Source organism: Mesoplodon densirostris, chromosome 10 (assembly GCF_025265405.1).
Source record: "Mesoplodon densirostris isolate mMesDen1 chromosome 10, mMesDen1 primary haplotype, whole genome shotgun sequence".
In the NCBI taxonomy this organism is placed as follows: domain Eukaryota; kingdom Metazoa; phylum Chordata; class Mammalia; order Artiodactyla; family Ziphiidae; genus Mesoplodon; species Mesoplodon densirostris.
This window is the reverse complement of record NC_082670.1, coordinates 14,228,198-14,251,369: the sequence shown is the minus strand read 5'-3', so window position 1 is coordinate 14,251,369 and position 23,172 is coordinate 14,228,198. Positions and strand designations below refer to the sequence as shown.

Here is a 23,172-nt window from a genome sequence, read left to right as displayed (position 1 = left end):
AACCTGGACCAATGAATCTGGACGTAGCTCTATGTTATATTCTATGAAGGGTTTGTTTGACCTTTAGAAGACAATCTGCACCTTCTCTTCTTAAGAAAACCTTTTTACTTAATCTAATATTAGCTTGTATTTCCTGCGTTTATACCAAATGGGAATTAGGGGCATGCAGATGGCAAGGGACAAGTGCAGGGAAGGCATTTGCCATTGCCTGTAAGAAAATGCACTGTACATTTCCATTACCATCATTTGATATAAGAAATAAAGGAACAGTATTTACGTGGCTCTTAAACAATGAACACAATCTGTAGTTAGTGGAATAAGCCTCTGGAAATTCCACTGTGAAGAAACGCAATTACCAATTACTGTGTTCAATTTAGCAAAAGTGTTTGGACATTGTCTTTACTTAAGGCCCTGTACCAGTCACTGCTACAGATCCCATGCAGAATGAGAGAGAACCCTGCTTTCAACGAGCTCACAGCCTCAGAGGAGAGAAAAGACACTTCCATTCTCCCTGACAGCAGGCAACTGGCTCTTAGCCTTCATGTTTCTGCTCAGGTTGTGCCTTTGTTTTTGGAAGGCTCTTCCCCAATTTACTATCTGGAAAACTCTTACATACCCTTCAAGGCTCAACTCAAAGTCCTCTTCTTTTTGTAGGTTTTCTGGAACTCTCCTGAGAGGAAATTAGGAAATTTTCTGTTTCTCTATTGCAAGGGCTTATTAGGAACAACCTTATTATGATACTTCACATTATATCGTAATTATTTGTCTGTGAATTTGGGTTTGGTCACGTCTTGAGCCCGAGCTCTGAAGAGCCACTCATTCATCTTAATGTCACCAGTAATGCACCCAGTGCCTGAAACGTGGTAGGTGCTTCATAAATAGTTACCGAAATGAATAAGTAACTGCTTTATAAGCTAGAAAGTGCTAAGCATCATAAAAGAAGTACAGATTCTAAGAAGTACTACAGACGTTCTGTGGAGGAAAAGGATAACTTCCAGCTTGGAAGGGCATGGTAATAAGCAAGGGAGGTCAGAGAGGCTTCTGGGAGAGAAGACCATTTGAAATAGACCTTGAAGGATGGATGAGTCAGATTTGACACAGGGAAGCAAGAGGAAGGGGATTCCAGGAGGAGGGTACGTGAACATTGTCATTACAACAAATAAATGCAACTGAATTGTTAGCAATCACACAAGAACTTACAGATCCACGTAAGTACTGTCTTTCAAAGCATTAGCTTCTGATGCGACACACTTGTTTAATAAAAAAAACTACCAGTATTCAAAACTTTCTTTGAGGACTGCCTTCAGACCTGTTTACAAAAACACACATACCAAGAAATCACTCATGCCTTTGTATTCTGCTCTTTTTGACTGAAAAGAGTATTACTTGAATTAATCCTTCTCCAAAGAGGGTCTCAATGGCTTTTGGCCATTTGAAAAGATAAAATTCACTTGTAAAGAAGGAAGACTTGCTATCACTTAGTATCCTAAAAAGGATGGGCCCAAAATTTCAATTGCCATTGCCTTGCTCACTGGAGGTGGGGAGGGACAGGGAGGTGGATAAAGCCATACAGCCCTGGCAGCAATTACTGGGAGGTTCAGCCTCAGGCAGTGGAGGCTTTGAGGCATTCCCCAGGGGAGTTAAGAGGTTGGACCCAGAGGTGTGGCACCTCAGGGATGAATGAAAACTCGGGGTGGCGGTGGGGCATTGTGGCTCCCTCTGGGCTGGGACTGACCGCCGAGTTCAAAGTCTCCTCCTATCCAGGCACCCCAGCTCTGCTCTGGGGAGCACCTCTGCCTGCACCTTTAAACCACAGCCTCCTGACTTTCCTAAGAGGAGTTGGAAGAGAGAGTAGTCAGCAGGACACCCCCAATTACACCACTGCCTTCAACACTACGCCTTAAAGAATTTTAAATGAACACACCTTAATTAAAATATTCTCAAGGTGATGGTTTAAATAAATTAGGAACATTTATTAACTTGCTGGCCTCCAGGTTTAGGGAGTTTGAGTTCTTTGTTATAAAAAAGTCCTAGTAAATAAAATAATCTTCATCATTAAATTAGGCAGTTTTAAAAGCCACTACTGTGTGATTTACAGAGAGAATACTCTAAAAACATTTATGTATTCTTATCAACTAGCAATAAAACTCAAAGCTATTTATGAGATAATAAAAATAGTCCTAAATATAGAAAGCTTGCTTACAGCTTCATAGTACACCTAACTCTAAACTACTGTGTATGAAATTGTAGATATTTATTTCTGACCTACACTTACTCTACTGAAGATGTAGCAAAGGTAAAAATAAAACCCACAAATAACCCCCAAACTTCAAAAGGCAGAAATTGAAGCTATAAGCAATAATCCATCAAGTCAGACACCTGGTCCGTAAGTAATGAAGAGATTACAAAATCTTTTTGTTCCATAATTCTGTAAAACTGCATCTACCTCCAGCCCTTCAGAAATTGCATTCTAAAGGTCAATAAGATAGATGTTGGCAGCCTTTTTCTAACCTCACCCTCCCCAGATCGTCACAGCTGATCAGCCAACCCAGTGTTTCTAGAGCTGTGAGACCCTCGGCTCTTACGTCCCCTCCTCTTTCTTGTCTTTGTCTCTTTGATTGATTTATTCCATTCTTAAGTAACAGTGTCCCCCCAGGTTTTAGCCTTCATCATATTCTCTTTCTTCTATCTTCTCTTCTGTTTAACTATCATCTCTAGGTCTCCCCCTTCAGTGAACTTCAGACCTGCATTTCACCTGCCTGCTCCACCGCCCCATCTAGATGGACATCTCACCTGTGCCTCACATGCAACATGGTGAAAACTCAGGTGAATATTTTTCTTGCTTCTCTACCAGCTCCTCCTGTTGATATCCCTATTTTTATTGATGTTACTATTATTCTCCCAGACTTCCAGATTGGAAACTTTGTTTAGATTTGATTTCTCTCTCTCTTTTTGTCCTCCAACTCAGTGTCCATTTCATCTCTTGCATTCCATTGCCATTGTCACACTCAAGGTCACATACTCATTATCTCATCCTTGGCATCCACTAAAGTCTCCTAACATGTATTAGGGCCTCTAGTCTCTTCCCTTTTCCATTTATCCTCAACAATCACTAGATCATTATTTATAGTGAGTAACTTTCTGCTTAAAAACCTATGGTGTACCCCTATGTTCAATGCACCATTATTTACAATAGCCAAGATATGGAAGCAACCTAAGTGTCCATCAACAGGTGAATGGGTAAAGAAGATGTGGTAAGAAGAAGATATCAAGTATATATGATGGAATATTACTCAGCCATAAAAAATGAAATCTTGGGACTTCCCTGGTGGTCCGGTGGGTAAGACTCCACACTCCCAAGGCAGGGGGTCCAGGTTCGATCCCTGGTCGGGGAACTAGATCCCACATGCATGCCACAACTAAGACCCGGCACAGCCAAAATAAATAATAAATAAATAAATATTAAAAAAATGAAATCTTGCCATTTGTGACAACATGGATGGATCTAGAGGGTATTATGCTAAGTGAAATAAGTTAGAGTAAGAAAAATACCATACGATCTCACTTATATGTGGAATCTAAAAAACCAACCAAACGAACATACAAAACAAAATGAAACAGACTTATAGATACAGAGAAAAAAACGGGTAGTTGCCAGAGGGGAGGGGGATAGTGGTAGGCAAAATAAGTGAAGAGGGTTAAGAGGTACAAACTTACTTATAAAATAAATAAGCCACAGGGATGTGATATGCAGCACAAGGAATATGGTTAATAATATTGTAATAACTTTAGGAAATGATAGTTACTAGATTTACCGTGGTGAACATTTCATAATGTATGCAAAGGTCAAATCACTATGTAATACACCTGAAATTACCATAATATTGTACATCAACTATTTCAATTAAAAAAAAAAAGCCTGTGGGGAAGGAAAAAACCCTGCACACCACATATGGACCCATCTTCTTAGGATAACACATAAGGATTCCACCATATGGCCCCAATTTGCCTTTCTGGCCTCATCTCTTGCCATGTTCAGCTCTGCAAAACTAACAGCTTTTCTCTCGAAGTACTTAGTTCATGTCCTTTGTGCCCAATTCTCTGCTGAATTCTCTGCTAAGAACTGCCCTTTCCTTTACTGTCTGCCTAGGGAACTCCTACTGTCCTTCAAGACCCAAATCAGTACACCTGAAACTAATATAAAATTATAAATCGACCACACTTCAATAAAAACAAAACAAAACCAAAAACCATAACAAAACAAAACAAGACTCATATCAAGTGTAGCCCTTTGTTGCCCTTCCTGCCCACCCAGAAGTCTAATTAGCAAGGTTTGTTTTCCAACATGGCCTTGTATTGTTATTTATTTTTTTGCATTGTAATTAAAACCTGCTGCTTGATGGCAGAAACTGTAGCATTAATACAATGTCTGGTGTGTGCTTTGTACAAGGTGGGTATCCAATAAATGGTTATTAAGTAAATGAATTACTAAACAAATGAATGAGTAAAAACTAATGGTCTTCCTTGAGTCTCCCACAAATTGGACTCCTTTGGTCCTGCATGACTATACTAGAGCAGTGCTTTTCAAATTTTAATATGCATATAAATCACCTGGGGAAATCTTGTTAAAATGCAGGTTCTGATTCAGGAGGTCTGGGGTGATGTTTGAGATTCTGCGTTTCTAACAAGTTTCCAGATTGCTGCTGGCCCAAGAACCACACTGTACTACAGGATCGGGTATTCCTTCCATGTCTTCCTGGTCTATGTAAGCATCGTGCTTTTGCTTACCTCTAGCATGCTATTCACCCTATTCTATCACGTTGTATCCTTTTTATGTTCTTCAGCTAGAATGTAAGTTTCTGTGGACAGGAATTGTGTCTACTGTGTCACGTACCCATCTTTGTATTCTCAGCACCTTGCTGAGAAGCTGGTGCATAGAAGGTGGGCGCCTAAGCAACGTTTGTTTAATTTCTGTAGTCTCCTTCAGGCTGAACTCAGAGCTGTTTCCAACCTAACTTCATTATCTGTGTGTTTAGAGCTCCTTTGTTAGTCAACGACACCCCTAACTCCCTCTGAGCAGTCTGGATCTCTTCCAGAGGAGAACGAAAGGAACTGGCTACCCAAAGCCCCCAAAGGGAGCTAAAAATCCAGGAGTGATGACTAGACTGACCACCGATATGGCCAGGTAGACTGGAGAGACCCACTCTCCGTAGACCCATAGAGGTATTCAGTGAGCTTGTGGTCTAGACAAACAACACACCAGCTGAGGTTTCACCTATTCACCTTGATTAATAAACTTAAGGCACAGATTTGGTACAAGTTCTAAATGAAAATTTTGATATAAAAGATTGAGGACAGTTTTTGCTTGTAAAAATCAAGAGGAAACCAGAGAGGCCAGAAGACTTGAAAACTTACGAGACATACATATTTAATCATGTGCTACAGAGTCTACATTATTTATGAGTCAGGATACCCTCTGGCTGTGTTTTAATTTGATCACCAGCAAACTGTTAAACTTTTGCTTTGTTAATGGACATTCGGCCTTTACATTGAGAAACAGGCTGAAAAGAAATATCTACCTGGAGGAAAAGGAGTGATCATAGTGTCCTGCTTTGAGAAAAATCAAACCCCGCCTTGTCTATAATTGTGACCACTCCCAGTGATTTCATTTACTGGAGGTTCAGGGGAGGTTAGGATGGATGACAACTGGTGTATAGATTTTAAAAGTCCACATTATCAGTAGAAAGAATTACATCACCACAACATAAGACTTCATACACATCCATGTGTAGTTTTATTCTATTCTACAAATAATTATACCCTGGCTGTTCTCAAAACTAATTTGGAAAGACACATAAAAGGACAAAAATATGTGAAGAAATTTCACACCAGAAAGTTAAGAAAACAACCACACTGTATCTTATTCATAGAACTATCTTCATGACCTTTTCCTGGCCAGATCTACAGAGAACAGAATAAAAGTTGGAATGCTGATCTGGACAATTCATAAAAAGGATCAGTTATTGCGGTCACTGTAAGCGTAAAGATCAGGCCTCTGTCTTTCAGCTTAAGTTATCTGATTTGCAGGAACTGCCAACGAATATTACAAATCCGACCAACTGCAAGGGATGATAAATAATAGTGTCTCTATTGGGTTCCTGCCAAGAGATCAATTTATTCAACAAAGTGCACTTGAAACCCAGGGCTGAGGAAACTATGTAAATTAATATGGAAAAGGGTTCCGAATAATTAAACTAACTGAAAACTGCAAGTCATTTCTGGTACAGAGTCTTTCCAGTCCATGGTCATGTGAAAAAAAAGCTGACAGAATGAGAAGATTCCATTTACCACAGTAAATGTAACAAGAAATTCCAGATAGATTACTCCACAGCTGCTTCCTCCCCAAAAACGAACCCACCCCGACGCCAGCACACTTGTGCACACACACGGACCCTCTCTCCAATCACTGTCCTGAAAAATTGCTGGCCTCAAAAATGTACATTTTGTGGAACAACTGAAGGGCACAACAGTTGCCTGGCGCAGCTGCAGTCTGAACACAAAGGCTAGGAGGTGGGAACAGCAAGTTCAGTTCCAACAGTTAACTCAAGGGAAAGAGCATTGCTCAGAGCAATGCGAGCTTGGAAACTCAGTCTAGAGCGGCATGCTGTTGGTCACTAACACCCCATAGAGCTCAAATCTCAAAATCCAATTTGAAAATAGAAGAAAACAACGGTTACTCAAAATACTTGAGATGTTAAGTCGCCATAAGCTTTTTGACTTTGTCCATTGAGATGGAATGCATTTCTTAAAACTTCTGAATATTGTAGTGACAATGAATGCCAACACCCCACCTTTCTGCATACGTTTTGCAGACTTGTGATAAGTGGGCAAATAAATGAAATGATTTTTATTTATTTTTTCCTCCCTAAAGCTATTTGATCAGATAATTCTAATAGCCTTTTCCATCTTCTTTGCAATAACACTGTGATACTGGCTGTAATTGTTTATGAGTTGTTTTGCTGGTATGTCAACAGGCCATAGTAAATGAGAAGAAATCAGTTTGATTTATTCTAGGGATTATGTTTTGGAATCTTTCATATAGTTTTTACTAACTTAGATTTAAAATGAAAAACTAAAACTTTTATAATATACTTTGTAATAGTTTTTTTTAACCCCAAACTTTAGAAGAAAATAAAAATATTAGGAAATATATTTCTATGCATGTATCTTAAAGTTTGTCAAAAGATTTTGTATATATGATGTTATCACTGAGCCAACATTTTCTTACATAATCATTCCTCACTTTTAATATCTGGCCAAAACTTTATCATACTACTTTTCCATGAAAGAAGTGAAGTAGATGCTCTTTTGTATAACGATTACCATTTTAAATAGAATTTGCCCATATCCTAACATGTGCTCAATAAATAATAGATGTCATTATTATCATGGCAATCCATACCTCCTAATGTATGCTGTGAGGATTATATTTTATATAAATAAATAAATATTTATATTTATATACATTTATGTTTTACAACATGTTTTTCAAAATGTGGGATGTGACCCACTAGTGGATCATGAAATCCATTTAGTAGGTCTCAGCCAGGATTTTATAAAAAAATTAAGTAAAACACAAAAGAAAATATCTGAATGCATTCCATGTGGTGAAAGAAAGTATTGTTTTGTGAAACTTGTTTTAGTATTGTGAGAAGGGTGTATGTGTGTGTAAAATATATTTCTTACTATGGGTTGCCTTTAGAAGTTTCAAACTCATTGTTACAAAGCATATATTTCTAACGAACATGATGAAAAGACAGGTGTTAGAGCAAAGGAAAACAACTACATTTATTTATCTGTAATAATCAATCCTTCTTTTTTATATTCAAAACATAATTACTCAGCTTTGTACATTGCATTAAAGGTATTCAAACCATTTAAAAAGTAATTTTCTATTCATTTTCCATGGGCACTATTGGAGACTTAATAGGCCAATGTCTGTTGACATGATTATTTTCCATAAATGGGTTCTCATTCCTTTTTCATTTATCTACCATGAAATAATAAGACATCCAAGGACTCTTGATGTTTAGGGGTTTTTTTTGGTTTTTTTTGTTTTTTTTTTTTTTGCGGTGCGTGGGCCTCTCACTGTTGTGGCCTTTCCTGTTGTGGAGCACGGCTCCGGACGCACAGGCTCAGCAGCCATGGCTCACGGGCCCAGCCACTCCGCGGCATGTGGGATCTTCCCCGGACGGGGGCACGAACCCGTGTCCCCTGCATCGGCAGGCAGGTGGACTCTCAACCACTGTGCCACCAGGGAAGCCCCGATGTTTAGTTTTGTTTTCTCATGATGTCCTATCTCCATGGCAAACATGTGACAATTCTCCTTTATGACAAATTGATCTATAACAAAACAGCATCTCATTTGAAATGTATGAAAAATAATTCCAATTAGTCTACACAAAGACCCACCTACCTCCACACATACCCTTCCATATTAAAACCCTTCAAATGTTTATGAACTCTCTTTACAGAATCATAATGTTGTGGGCAGAAGAAAAATAATCAACTTACTGTATCTTGCATTTCTTATGGAGAAAACAGACAAAGTAGAAAATAAAAAGAAGCATCAGTCTTTAGAGGTCAGGGTTAACATATGTACCACAAGCGTTGGGGAGCAAGTGTAGAAGTCCTACACTGCTTTGAAAAATCACAAACTCTGCCTTGGTATTAAGCCTATGCTACTGAAAGCAACGTTCTGCGTGAAGGTTAGCTGCTGGTTATGACTGTGGGGAGAGTGAGGGCTCTACCTTTAAACTGAGTTCACAAACATGCCACTTCATCTTCTCAACATTTACTCTAGTAAGACCATCCACTGTGATAACTGAAAGGTAACATTCATTTCTAATGGACTGAAGTTTCCACGGGAAGCCTTTTTATAGCAAGTGCAGAGATTTTAAAGAGCAGGGACGATCCTAAGAGTACCTTAATTCACGATTTAGTTCAAACTATTTACTGAGTACTTACTCCATGCCAGGCACTACGCGAGGGGCTGGAGACAGAGATGAGTTTCCAATCCAGTGGGAGAGCTCCAAAAACACACAAAAAATTACAATTCTATATGTAAAGGGATATGACTAAGGTATACTGAAGATACGAAGGAGGCATAGAGGAGAGCCATCAAACCAGATGGGGCTCCAACGGAGATCAATGGAAGTTTCTTTCTTTTTTTTTCTTTTTTGGGCCAAGCTGTGTAGCTTGCAGGATCTTAGTTCCCTGACCAGGCATTGAACCCAAGCCCACGGCAGTGAAAGCACCAAGTCCTAACCAGTGGACCATCAGAGAACTGCCCTCAGTGGAAGTTTCTTAAAGAGATGATGTTGGAACTGAGTCTTGGGGAAGAGGGTTCCCCAGGGAACTCAGGTCATACAGCACGATATATGTTCAGGACATCACAATAAAGGTTAAACAATATGAGACTTGCAAATTTTGAAACAATGACATTTTGATTTGGTTCAGTCTAAGCACTGCATGTGTTCAGAATTCCACAAGTAGTTTGGTAGTGCTGGGCCAGTGAGACGGGGAAGACAGGAGAGACAAGGTGAAGAAGAGGGCAACAGTTGTATTAGAATCTCATGTGGGAATTCAAGTCAGAACAGACACAGGTGGGATTTTATCCTAGGACTAGGATACCATTCAAAGCACTAGGATTACTGAAGTATTGAAACATATGACTTCGTAAATTTTAAAATGCCAAAAGGGAAATTTAAAACATTTAAAAATCATTCTATTCATAATTCTATCTTCTTAAAATTATAACTATTTTCAAATCTTCTTGTTTCCTTTGATTTTAGTCACACAGTTTCTTAATACATATGCCGTCTTAGTGCTCATAACATTTGCATTCTACTTTATCACACTGACTGGTAAATCATTTCCCATGTAACCACCGTATGTGATATTGCAATGACCCCAGAGTATTTCACTGGGTTCTTCTGACAACTCAACCATTTTCTTTTTCTGTGTCATATAGGCAGTTTCCAGACTTTCCTATGACAATGGCATTTTCATAAGCAGCTTCTGCATGTATATTTTATCTTATGCTTTCCTTGAGGTAAATTCTAAAATTGCCAGGCTACCAAGAATGAATAGTTTTATGACCTTTTGTTACTCAGGTGGAAGAGGGCTGGGTACTTACTGTTTTGCTCCAAGTAAGGCCTGTAGTGTGGTGTTCCTTGATGTAGGCTTGAAGCTCACTCCATATGTTCAAATACGACTTTACCCAATCCACATGGCGTAAATCACTTTGTCATAAAAGAGAGTGGAAGAGAGTGGATTTAGGATCTATTTAAAAACATTGGGGAGCACATGGCAATCCAGTAACTAAGGCTCCAGATGACTCTGGAACAACTGTCTTTCTAGACCAGTCAGTGTGGACTGATTCTGAAAAGAACCTTGAAAGGATGGTGGTCCTGGTCTCCCCTGAGAGGAGCTGAGTGCCCTGAGCTCCAGTGCAGAGCAGAGAGGCCCACAGAGAGAGCATCCACCAAACTCAGTCAGTTCATCCTCGTGTCATCTCTCACGGGGAGATGAACATGGAGGGGAGACCATTTCTCTCTGTACTGCTTCTGATGCAAAATGAAAAACAATGCACTTTCAGGCAGGAGAATGGTACAGAAAAGAAAACGTCTTTGGTTTGTTTTCTAATAATTTGTGGAATTATTTGGTTGAAAGTGTAACCAAATTGGAGAATTTTGGGCTGACAAGGGAAGTTGCTATAGTAAGAAAAATGACTTCCTACAAATGGGTAACACTCAATACTTCTAAAGGGACAGTCATTTAAATTACTTCAATTTGATACTCATAAGGACAAATGCAAGTCAGGCAGGGCATGACTGGTATTTTTATTCCAATTTTACTGAACCAAGAAGTGGTAAAATGTTAATCCAACTTTTAAAGCTGGATTAATATACAGGATTGGGAGAACTGTTAGAAATATTAAATTTATAGGTAGGCAAAAATAGTTGCACTTCCTTTGGATTATTTCCACTCACCCATTTTTTTCCTACTTTGAATAAAGTAGTGGTAAATGAGAAAATGATGAAATATCAGTTAACAAAAATTTAATCACAAACCTGGGCCATTAATCTGAAGACAATCATGGAAGGAAATCTCTATTATTCAAGCTCTTGTCAGTAATGACTTGTCTCTGGACATATTTTGTTTTCCTTGAAAAGCTCTAAGTACCACGAGCATGTTTAGAATCCCACTGTATTAAGTCATGCCATTTAAGAAAAGGGAAATGGGGAACTGAAGTCATAATTATCTGCCCCTCAAGGAGGAAAAACATGAGTGTGATTTTGTTCTACATCTTTAGATTTACTGACTATAATGATCAAATCTATGAAATATTTCATTGTCACTTTTTCACTCTTACAATCAAAACCCAAACCCATATATTTATATATATGGTCATTTAATACATACATAGGCATATGTATGTACATACAACACACATGTCTGTAGGCATTCTAGAAAAAGCAGGCTGCACGTTCAGTACACTTTTATTAAAAAGTTTAACAAAGGATGAAGTCCAAACCTGCATAGGCGAATTCATTTTTAACTATTACAGTATGATTTTAACTTGAAGAAAGTTCTAGCAAAACTTGTAATAAGGCATAACAATATGGTGCCTTTTAACCTGAAGTCAGTTTCTAAGAGACAACAAATTGAGAAGGACTCAACTATACCTCCAGAGCTGCAAACCCAGCCTCAGTTCCACTTCCCTTGTAAGAAGCTATGGGAAGGACGTGTGACTCTCAATGATTATGACTCAGAGAGGTCTTACCTCTAGAAAGTCAAAATAATTAACCTGCTCTATTCATTTATTGAAAAAGAGCCAAGCAACCAGTCGAGCCAGTTGAAAAGGGTGCACAGATGCAGAGTCCACTGGCCACAGCCCTTCTGTGTAAACCACAAGGAAGCCTGCCTTTCACCTCCTCCACCCACGTGCCTGTCTGTCAGGTAGGCAGCAATAAGTCTGCCTCACTGGCGATGCCTCATCCATGAGTCTGCAACACCCCACAGCCCTCACTGAGTTCACACAGAAGGAAGACACAGCCAGCTTGGGTGCGCCCATAAATGGGTGTTGAGTGAGTGGTTGTGGAGTACTGTGCTTGCTTTGGGTTATCGGTCCTGGAAGCTCACCAGTGACTTGGGACTGGTCTGGCTACTTGTGGAAGTGAGCTGAATAAATCCACACCCGTGGCTGCATTTCCCCAGCATATTACACACTCTTCAGGTGGTCCATTAAGTTTGAGTGAATTGTCCTTGATGCTGTCAGAAGTACATTTTCTACTTAATAGCCGACATTGAGGAGCAAATACTATCTCTCTTTGTATATGTACAAAAAAGTGGAACTCCTAACCCTCTTGGCTATACTACCACCTGGGGAGAATCACTCACACCCATGGGCCCAAGATACACTCAAGTAGGGACTGGGAGGAGGACAGGAGCTGATGAACTGAGATAAAAACAAAAATGGCCTCCAAGGGTGATATGCAAAAAGGCAGAGACTTAGGTATCTTGAATAGGCACCTCTGTATATTCCAAGAAAAGACTAGGTAAAGAGGTCTTTTATGATGTTGAAGTCGTCATGGGCTGTTCATGCTGACATATTTTTGCAACTTAAGCTTGTTCTTTCCTGAACTGCTATTTTTATGTGAGCAGAGCAGATTGTCTTTCATTTCTTTTTTTTTCTTTTTAAAATTTTTTAATAGATCTTTATTGGAGTATAATTGCTTCACAATTCTGTGTTAGTTTCTGTTGTACAACAAAGTGAATCAGCCATGTGCATACATATATCCCCATATCCCCTCCCTCTTGCGTCTCCCTCCCACCCTCCCTAACCCAACTCTCTAGGTCATGGCAAAGCACCGAGCTGATCTCCCTGTGCTATGCTTCTGCTTCCCACTAGCTAACTATTTTACATTTGGTAGTGTATATATGTCAATGCTACTCTCACTTCACCCCAGCTTCCCCCTCCCCCGCCGTGTCCTCAAGTCCATTCTCTATGACTATGTTTTTATTCCTGCCCTGCCACTAGGTTCATCAGTATCGTTTTTTATGTTTTTATTTTTGATTCCATATATACATGCCAGCATACAGTTGTTTGTTTTTCTCTTTCTGACTTACTTCACTCTGTATGACAGACTCTGGGTCCATCCATCTCACTACAAATAATTCCATTTCATTTCTTTTTATGGCTGAGTAATATTCCATTGTATATATGTGCCACATCTTCTTTATCCATGCATCTGTCCATGGACATTTAGGTTGGTTCCATGTCCTGGCTATTGTAAATAGTACTGCAATGAACACTGTTGTACATGTCTCTTTTTGAATTATGGTTTTCTCAGGGTATATACCCAGTAGTGGGATCGCTGGGTCATATGGTAGTTCTAGTTTTAGTTTTTTAAGGAACCTCTATACTGTTCTCCATAGTGGTTGTTATCAATTCACATTCCCACCAACAGTACAGGAGGGTTCTCTTTTCACCACACCCTTTCTAGCATTTATTCCTTCTAGATTTTTTGATAATGGCCATTCTGACTGGTGTGAAGTGATACCTCATTGTAGGTTTGATTTGAATTTCTCTAATAATTAGTGATGTTGAGCATCTTTTCATGTGCCTCTTGGCCATCTGTATGTCTTCTTTGGTGAAATGTCTATTTAGGTCTTCTGCCCATTTTTAAATTGAATTGTTTGTTTGTTTGTTTGTTTGTTTTTTGCGGTATGCGGGTCTCTCACTGTTGTGGCCTCTCCCGTTGCGGAGCACAGGCTCCGGATGCGCAGGCTCAGCGGCCACGGCTCACGGGCCCAGCCGCTCCGCGGCATATGGGATCCTCCCAGACCAGGGCATGAACCCGTATCCCCTGCATCGGCAGGTGGACTCCCAACCACTGCGCCACCAGGGAGGCGCCACCAAATTGTTTGTTTTTTTGACATTGAACTCCATGAGCTGGTTGTATTTTTGGAGATTAATCCTTTGTCTGTTGTTTCATTTACAAATATTTTCTCCCATTCTGAGGGTTGTCTTTTTGTCTTGTTTATGGTTTCCTTTGCTGTGAAAAGCTTTTATGTTTCATTAGGTCCCATTTGTTTATTTTTGTTTTCATTTTCATTACTCTAGGAGGTGGGTCAAAAAAGATCTTCCTGTGGTTTATGTCAAAGAGTGTTTTTCCTATGTTTTCTCCTAAGAGTTTTATAGTGTCTCTGGTCTTACATTTAGGTCTTTAATCCATTTTGAGTTTATTTTTGTGTATGGTGTTAGGGAGTGTTCTAATTTCATTCTTTTACATGTAGCTGTTCAGTTTTCCCAGCACCACTTATTGAAGGGGCTGTCTTTTCCCCACTGTATGTTCTTGCCTCCTTTGTCATAAATTAGGTGACCATAGGTGCGTGGGTTTATCTCTGGGCTTTCTATCCTGTACCATTGTTCTACATTTCTGTTTTTGTGCCAGTACCAGACTGTCTTGATTACTGTAGCTTTGCAGTATAATTTGAAGTCAGGGAGCCTGATTCATCCAGCTCCATTTTTCTTTCTCAAGATTGCTTTGGCTATTTTGTGTCTTTTGTGTTTCCATACAAATTGTAAAATTTTTTGTTCTAATTCTGTGAAGAATGTCATTGGTAGTTTGATAGGGATTGCATTGAATCTGTAGATTGCTTTGGGTAGTATAGTCATTTTCACAATACTGATTCTTCAAATCCAAGAACATGGTATATTTCTCCATCTGTTTTTTTCATCTTTGATTTCTTTCATCAGTGTTTTATAGTTTTCTGAGTACAAGTCTTTCTTCTCCTTAGGTAGGTTTATTCCTAGGTATTTTATTCTTTTTGTTGCAATGGCAAATGGGATTGTTTCTTTAATTTCTCTTTCTGATTTTTCGTTGTTAGTGTATAGGAATGCCAGGGATTTCTGTGCATTAATTTTGTATCCTGCAACCTTACCAAATTCATTGATTAGTCCTAGTAGTTTTCTGGTGGCATCTTTAGGATTCTCTATGTATAGTATCATGTCATCTGCAAACAGTGACAGTTTTACTTCTTCTTTTCCAATTTGTATTCCTTTTATTTCTTTTTCTTCCCTGACTGCTGTGGCTAAGACTTTCAAAACTATGCTGAATAAGAGTGGCAAGAGTGGACATCCTTGTCTTGTTCCTGATCTTAGTGGAAATGCTTTCAGTTTTTCACCATTTAGTATGATGTTTGCTGTGGGTTTGTCATATATGGCCTTTACTATGTTGAGGTAGGTTCCCTCTATGCCCATTTTGCCTCTTCTCATTCATACTGCACAGTTCTATAGTCTCCAACACAAAGTGGCAACATTTGGAGTTATATCATTGGGCACAGTTGCCTCAAACACGGTTCTCTGGGTGCAGGGAGTCTGTTACTGAGTAGCAGTAATTTAACCAAAGTTTCCTTAGGGTGGGAGAGACCTCAGGAGGAAAAGAGGTGGACAGAAGTCTGTCTTGAAAGCTGCGCTTCCTAAAAGCTCTAAGACCTGTTTTGCTAACATAGAATGACTAAACTCTATGAGGGGAGGGGAACACTGCAGCTGGTTTTTGTCTTATTTTGTTTAGTATAATTGCTCTATTGCAATATAATTCACATCCCAGGCAATTCATCCATTTAAGGTGTACAATTCAATAGTTTAGTTCAAATTGTGCAGTCATTAACACAGTGGTTTTAGAACATTTTCATCACCCCCAAAAGAAATCCTACACCCATTAGCAGTTACTTCACATTTCCACCCAACTTCCCCAGCCCTAGACAACTGCTAACCTATTTTCTGTCTCTATGGATTTGCCTATTCTGGAATTTCATATAAATGGAATCATACAATATGTGTTTTTTTGTGTCTGACTTCTTTCACTCAGCACAATGTTTTCAAGGCTCATCCATACTGCTACTTGTATATTTCATTTTTTTAAAAATGGCTGAATAATATTCCATTGTATGGATATACAGTTTATTTGTCTATTCATCAGTCGATGGACAAATACACTTCATTTGTCTATCCATCAGTAGCACATTTTGGCTACTATAAATAATGCTGCTATGAACATTCATGTACAAGCTTTTGTGTGGACATGTTTTCATTTCTTTTGGAAATACACCTAGGAGTGGGTTGCTGAGTGTGACTGTTATTTTTTAGTAAAAAAAAGAAAGTATTGGTACATATTTCTTAAAATGATTGTTGGATGTATGGGTATTTTTTGTATTGTAATTTTTATATCTTACATATATTTATAAATATTCTCCTGTATCTACTCAATGTTTATTAAAACCAAAAACAACCTATAGAAGAAATAGTTATGCAAGTTTTGAATATGTAATATTGGTCAATGACCTGGGACTACAGGAGGTATTTATTTACACATTCTGTGCAATTTTTCTATATTCCATACAAAATTTGTCTTATAATGTTGTTTTCTTCTTTTCCTACTTAAAACCTGTTCTTCTGGCTCATATTTTTAGATCTATGTTAGTAATAGAAAGAAGTGAATTGAAGCAATTATCCAGACTATTCAGGTCCTCAAGTTTCCTTTCATCTGGACAGTCTGGGTCTGTGAGTGAAATGCAGGAACCCCTGCATTTGCTGACTGATGATCATTTCTATTCCCGTCACCTAAGGGCTCAGAGGGGGATTCACTCTGAGCTCAGTGCCCAGGGGGTGGAACTTTGTTGCTCTTATTTTCACCTCATTCCTTTCCTGCATGATGAAGCATCAGCCACATCACATCTTGCCAGCTATTGACAAGGCAGGCCATGACATCATCAGAGGTGAGGGATCTCATGACACCCCTTCAGCAGTTCAGAGATATCTTCCTGTCTATTCAGCTCTGGCCTCTCCCCATTTAGTCCCATTTCCAATTCTGGCCCCAGTTTGCGGCTCTCTAGGATCTATTATTTGTGCTGGAGAATGCAATGTCCTTTTAAGCTGGCTCTCCAGGCAAAACCTGTTGGTTCAGTCTCATCTGTACTTTCAGCAGCACTTTGAATGGCGGCTGTTCTTACAGACGTCTCTCTGTCCACCCAACTGTATTTCATCTTAATGCAATCTCTGGTTTCCCTCTCATTGGCCTGGTTTATTGTCTCATCTCATCTCTGTTCCTCATTTATACTTCATTTCCTAAGCCCCGTTTACTTTCTCTCCTCACCCACCAATTCTTTTTTTTTTTAAATTTTATTTATTTTTGGCTGCCTTGGGTCTTCGTTGCTGCGCATGGGCTTTCTCTAGTTGCAGAGAGCAGGGGCTACTCTTCTTTGCTGTACATGGGCTTCTCATTACAGTGGCTTCTCTTGCTGCAGAGCACAGGCTCTAGGGCACGTGGGCTTCAGTAGTTGTGATGCATGGGCTTAGTTGATCCGTGGCATGTGGGATCTTCCCAGACCAGGGATCAAACCCATGTCCCCTGTACTGGCAGGTGGACTCCTAACCACTGTGCCACCAGGGAACTCTCACCAATTCTATTTTGATCAGTGTAAAAGGTCTGTCTATTTAGGGCTGGTCCATCACAAACCATCACGGATCTCTCTCATTATTGTGGGGATACATAACAGAGTGACATGCATTCACATGGGGAGAGTTTATTCATTACCAGAGAACTGAGGCAGACTTTCTAAAACACACATATTATCTGGATCATTGATTTCACTTTCCACTTTGCTCTACCTGGGAAGATGGGATTTTTCCTTAATGTTTGTAGTAAACTAGACTTTGAAAGGAATCAGTAATGAACTACATTAAGCTTGGGGACAAATGTCTAACAAACAATCAATTGAAAATTTGGTCAATAAAAGAAGGTACGTACCTGTGTTTGTAGTCCTTTAAGACCCTGTTAGTGTAAAAGGTGGCTGCATCATTCATCTCCTTGACATAAGGACCGGGTTTGGGGGACTGAGAGAACAGGACCATCACCAAAGCATAGAAAGAAAAAAAAACAGGATAAGAAAGAAAATGCCTTAAAGAAGAAGAGAAGCAATGCAGATGTTGACTTGAAAGTTGGAGGCAAATCTTGCTCTGTAAAATCAGTGAAGCACTTTCCACATGTCAGAATACAAAGCCCTGAACTTCAAAAGGGTAAGAAAGGGCTGATGTAGGGCCTCCCTGGTGGCGCAAGTGGTTGAGAGTCCGCCTGCCGATGCAGGGGATGCGGGTTCGTGCCCCGGTCTGGGAGGATCCCATGTGCCGCGGAGTGGCTGGGCCCGTGGGCCATGGCCGCTGAGCCTGCGCGTCCGGAGCCTGCGCGTCCGGAGCCTGTGCTCCGCAACGGGGGAGGCCACAACAGTGAGAGGCCCGCATACCGCAAAAAAAAAAAAAAAAAAAAAAAAGAAAGGGCTGATGTATTCAGCCTGAAAGGAATCTTCCTTTCATGTAACAGGCGGAGGATGAAGGAGCCTGAAGGCAGCCATGAGTTCTCCCAAACACTCCACAAACCTGACAAGGTGCAGGGGCAACATTCCAGCCAGACTCACCACAGCTATCCACCCAAGGGCAGGGATGCTTTCGCTGACGGCCGAGAGATGATTAAACATTTTACTCCCCCGGTTTCTCTCTCTGAAAGTTTGGATCTCCTGAATCTTTTCCGATATTGGTTTCAGAAGTGCAGCCACATCGTTCTGGAAGCAAACATTGAGCACTGTTACTGAGGACAGAATGGAAGCACAGCACCTCCACCCACGCTGGCCTAAGCAGAGCTACTCAGCACTTGTCATTTGTCAGGGGCTTTCAGAATCCAGCAGACTTTTTTCTTATGGTCATACTGTATTTTCATTTTCTGAAGTATGAAAATTGTGCAGATTTCTTACATTATTAATGCTGTCTCCTGAGACATGGAAAAAATGCAGCAGTACGATACAGTCCCCGTTTTGGAGACCGCTGCATGGAACACAGTGAAACTGAGTGTAGATCAAGTTATATTTTCTAATGGAATGCACAGATCACAGCCTAGAATAACACGTGTCTAAAATCGGGAAAGGTAGAAGTTAGTAAAAGGATATCTTCCTATTCCTGTGGGAAAATGACGTGAGGAAGGGTCCTGGGTTTTTACCTTAATTACTAATCCATGTGAAAAAGTGGAAATCTTTCACTGAGGCTCTCTGTACGAAAATGTAACAGCTTATAATATTTATAGTAACCTTAGTCTGGTTTGGTTTTCAGCATTGTCCTCAGACAACTTGGCTGATGGCTACTCACCCCTCTCACTTCTTTTTTATTTTTTAAATATTTATTTATTTATTTATTTATTTTTGGCTGCATTGGGTCTTAGTTGCTGTGCGCGGGCTTTCTCTAGGTGCGGTGAGCGGGGGCTACTCTTTGTTGCGGTGCATGGGCTTCTCATTGTGGTGACTTTTCTTGTTGCAGAGCATGGGCTCTAGGTGTATGGGCTTCAGTAGCTGTGGCACAGGGGCTCAGTAGCACAGGCTCAGTAGTTCTGGCACATGGTCTTAGTTGCTTCGTGGCACGTGGGATCTTCCCAGACCAGGGCTCGAACCCATGTCCCCTGCATTGGCAGGCAGATTCTTAACCACTGTGCCACCAGGGAAGTCCCACCCCTCTCACTTCTGATTAATTGATTCAACAACTGACTTTTCTAGTCACATAAAAACACTTCTAAAATTATGTGAGCTGAGTTATGAAGTATCACAGAGATTGGTGCTTGTAGCATCTCCCCATAGCATTCTTGACTTTCTTTGGTTTGGAAGAGCAGATACAAGTTATCTGATTTTTTTTTTTTCTCCAAAGAAATAGCAACAGTTTGTACTTCAGCTTTGTAAAAGCAGTTGAAGAGGTTTTGGCAGTATTTTACATAGTCTTTTAAAATAGAAAAGCCCCTTAAAGCTCCTTAATTTCTTTAACCAAGACTTCAGAGGTTCTTAACTTAACTTCAAGGTTCTCAACTTGGGCTACACATTGAAATCACCTGGGAGCTTTCAAAAACAGGCCTGGGGGGCTTCCCTGTGGCACAGTGGTTAAGAATCTGCCTGTTAATGCAGGGGACACGGGCTCGAGCCCTGGTCTGGGAAGATCCTACATGCCGCAGAGCAGCTAAGCCTGTGCGCCACAACTACTGAAGCCCACGTGCCTAGAGCCCATGCTCTGCAACAAGAGAAGCCACCGCAATGAGGCCCACAAACCACAACAAAGAGTAGCCCTCGCTCGACGCAATTGAAGAAAGCCAGCGTGCATCAACGAAGACCCAACGCAGCAATAAATAAATTAAAAATAAAAACAAAAAACACACAAACAAACCAGGCCTGGGCCCCACCCCCAGAGACTCTGATTTAACTGGTCTGGGGGTGGCCTGGGTTTCGGGGGCAATTGGAAAAGCTCCCAGGTGCAGATTTTAATCACTACTACAATGGTAGTTTAACATCCTTTAGGACAGTGTTTCTGCCAGGGACAGCAAACCATTAGGGAAGAAATAATGCTCAGCTGCAGTAGCTTCCAGCCCTCACTTCTCCTTCTTGACCCTGTATATGCCCTCCCCTAAAAGAAATGTATAAAGGCTTTGGAATTATAATGACCTTGGTTCAAATCTTTGCTCTGACACTTTATGAGGCCTTGAGCAAACTACTTAACCAAAGCCTTGGTCTTCTCATCTGTAAATCAGAGATAATAATACTTACAGCTTATAGGCTACAGGAGAGGTGACGTCTTAAACCTCTGGCACATGGGATGGACACAATAAACGTTAAGTGACTATCATTATTACTATTATTCAGTTAGCTCAGACTGGGGGTAAAAAATATGTTCTCTGTAATACATAATATTCATTTGCCTCAAACAAACAGTCTGTGTATTTAAGATAAGAGAGGCTCCAAATAAACATCCACGTAGGCTAACAGGATTTTAGGGTTACGGGTGTCTAAATTAGGTCTTCTAGTTCAGGTTTCTGACAGACTCAGCTAAGTGGGTCACAATCAGTATTTTAAAAAAGTAACTGAGGGCTTCCCTGGTGGCGCAGTGGTTGGGAGTCCGCCTGCCGATGCAGGGGACACGGGTTCATGCCCCGGTCCGGGAAGATCCCACATGCCGCAGAGTGGCTGGGCCCGTGAGCCATGGCCGCTGAGCCTGCGCGTCCGGAGCCTGTGCTCCACAACGGGAGAGGCCACAACAGTGAGAAGCCCGCGTACCACACACACACACACACAAAAGGAACTGGAAGAGAATAGAAAATATCAGAGGGCATTTACATGTATACGGTTGGGTTTTTTTTTTTTGTGGCCACACCGTGCCGCATGTGGGATCTTAGTTCCCCAGCAAGGGAGAGTAAAGGCTCAGGTCTGGATGAGACTGCTTGGGTTCAAGTCCTTGCAAGTCAGTGTACTAAGCTCTAGAACTTTAAACAACTGGCCAAACTTGTCTATGATTCCATGATCACATCTCCAAAATACTGTTGATAATGGCACTCACTTCACATGGCTGTTAGAAGGAGTAAATGAGAGAACATGTCTGTGCTTGGTAAGGAGTCAGGTACATTGTGAGTGCTGGACAAATAGCAGGAGACCTCAAAGATATCTGCCAGTTTAAAAATCTCTGATTGACAAGATTCACTGGCCAGCTCTTTCCTATCACTGACATGCAAAATCAGGGAAAACATTTTCTAACTGAGATCTGCAGATGGAGAAGGCATGTTTTTGTTTGGGAGAAACAAAAAGAAATACAGGGAAAGAAAGCAAAGCGTTCTTAAAGTTCTCAGTGGACTTTTTTTTCCTGTTTTATTGAGAAATAATTGACATACATCACTGTATAAGTTTAAGGTGTAAATATATACAAATCAAACCAGCATGATGGTTTGATTTACATATACTGTGAAATGATTACTACAATAGGTTTAGTTAATTAATATCCATCATCTGATATAGATACAATAAAAAGAAAAGGAAAAAAGAGTTTCCCCCTGTGATGAGAACTCTTAGGATCTACTCTTTTAACAACCTTCCTACATATCATATAGCAGTGTTAGCTATGGTTGTTATGCTGTACAGTACATCCCTAGTACTTATCTGTAACTGAATGTTTATACCTTATGACCAGCTTCCTCTGATTTCCCCCTTCCCCCCAGCCCCCAGTTCTGGTAACCACAAATCTCTTTTTCTGAGTTTGGTGGAGTTTTGTTTGTTTGTCTAGATTCCACATATAAGTGAGATCATACAGTATTTGTCTTTCTCTGACTTACTTCACTTAGCATAATGCCTTCAAAGTTAGTGGACTTTTAAAATTCTTCCATACTGAAGGCGGTGAAAAACAAAGAAAGGTTGCTGCAGAAGCTAGCCAGGTCTTGTGGAAAATTCATGAATACCTTCCCACCTTCTCATTTTCCCTCTGGCCATTACAAAGGAAAGGTCTCATAGGTGTGACAGGAAGACCCTAAATCAGGGTTGTTATGGGCTGAATGTGTCCTTCCCAAATTCAAATATTGAAGCCCTAACCCCCAGGACCTCAGAATGTGAGTGTACTTGGAGGCAGGGTCTTTAAAGAGGTGCTTCAGTTAAAATGACATGAGGGTGGACCCTAAACCAATATGACAGGTGTCCTTATAAGAGAGGAGGATGCACACACTAACAAGGGAAGACCATGTGAGGACACAGGGTGAAGACAGCCGTCTACAAGCCAAGGAGAGAAGCTTCAGAAGCAACCAACCCTACTGACACCTTGATCTCGGACTACCAATCTCCAGAATTGTGAGAATATACATTTCTGTTGTTTAAGCCACCCAGCCTGTGGTACTTTGTTCTGGCAACATTGGCAAACTAATATGAGGGTGTAATGACAGTACAGGAAAAGCAAACACCCCCAAACTCTCAACAAAGAAACAAAACCCCTCTAAACAGTCCCTGCCCCAAACACAGCTCTTCCATTTTCTTGGTGAATGACTGCTAAAGTCAGGTTTAAATGCCCTCCCTGGAATTTCACTCTTTAGAAGGGAAACACTTCCCCCTTCAAGTGATTCTTTTTAGCCCAAATTCAACATCCAATCAAAGGTGCGTTATATAGGTTTTCCCCGAAGGCAGGTGATAGCTGATTTTAATTATGGCAACACTAGTAAAAAGCATCCTAATTTTCTCCAGTGATTTGCTCAGCCATTGATATTCTTTTCT

General features: G+C 40.4%; 1 protein-coding gene across 2 annotated transcripts in view; it reads right to left on the bottom strand.

Annotated features, from left to right (window-relative positions):
• The window catches only part of CAP2 (cyclase associated actin cytoskeleton regulatory protein 2), a 137,383-nt gene that overhangs the window by 19,708 nt on the left and 94,503 nt on the right, over positions 1-23,172 (bottom strand). For both annotated transcript variants that reach the window (XM_060110385.1, XM_060110384.1), the window contains 3 exons: positions 18,544-18,687; positions 17,880-17,965; positions 10,199-10,304 (listed from right to left, as the gene is read on the bottom strand). In XM_060110385.1, the coding sequence (XP_059966368.1) occupies positions 10,199-10,304; positions 17,880-17,965; positions 18,544-18,687 (336 nt within the window). The remainder of the gene's footprint in view (positions 1-10,198; positions 10,305-17,879; positions 17,966-18,543; positions 18,688-23,172) is intronic.